Raw genomic sequence first — 714 nt, 5'->3', positions numbered from 1 at the left:
GCTCTTCCTAAGGCAGGGCCCCTGTAAGCCAGAACAGCTTTCAGCCTCCAACCAGGTGCCAGCGAAGGTGGGTGTGGGTTGGGGGAGCAGCAGAGGTGGGTCTGGGGCAGGACTTCATCCCACTGGGTTCTGTCCTTAGTGCTTGATGAAGCCACCAGTGCCCTGACCGAGGAGGTGGAGAGCGAGCTCTACCGCATCGGCCAGCAGCTGGGCATGACGTTCATCAGCGTGGGCCATCGGCGCAGCCTTGAGAAGGTACCCGTGCCCACAGGATGGCCTGAGGAGGAGAAAGAATGCCAAGGCTGGGCCTGGCCAGGGCCAGAGCCCCCTCACAATGGAGAGAGGGGATGGCAGAGAGGGCAGGGGATCTGTCACAGCCAGGGCAGCCTGATCTCTGCGTGGTGGTGGTCTCTTGTAGTTTCACTCCTTGGCTCTGAAACTCTGTGGAGAAGGAAGGTGGGAGCTGACCAGAATCAAAGTGGAATGAAGCCAAGGCTGGCCACCGGCAGGAGAGCCAAGCCCAGGAGGTCGCGTCCCCAGGAGAGACCAGGAGGGCTGATGGTGCAAGGAAGGAGCTCCAGGTTTGCCTCACAGGTCCTGTGTGGGAGTGCCAGCAGCAGTGGACTCAGCCCACGTGTGGCCCTCCACAGGACCCTCATCCTGCCAGGGTGCCTCCTGCTGCCTCAGCCAGAGCTTCGTACACTTGACGTGCTG

At 61.8% G+C, this 714-nt stretch overlaps 1 protein-coding gene across 1 annotated transcript in view; it reads left to right on the top strand.

Moving 5' to 3' along the window:
* Window positions 1–487, top strand: part of ABCD4 (ATP binding cassette subfamily D member 4) — a 14,418-nt gene extending 13,931 nt beyond the window's left edge. The window contains exons 18-19 of the mRNA XM_007459729.1: window positions 140–255; window positions 419–487. Of these exons, the coding sequence (XP_007459791.1) occupies window positions 140–255; window positions 419–487 (185 nt within the window). The remainder of the gene's footprint in view (window positions 1–139; window positions 256–418) is intronic.
* Window positions 488–714: the final 227 nt, after the last annotated feature.

This window comes from Lipotes vexillifer, unplaced genomic scaffold (assembly GCF_000442215.2).
Source record: "Lipotes vexillifer unplaced genomic scaffold, Lipotes_vexillifer_v1.1 scaffold39, whole genome shotgun sequence".
NCBI classification, from domain to species: Eukaryota; Metazoa; Chordata; class Mammalia; order Artiodactyla; family Lipotidae; genus Lipotes; species Lipotes vexillifer.
Note: the sequence above shows the minus strand (reverse complement) of the source record. Positions and strands in the feature narration are given on the sequence as shown.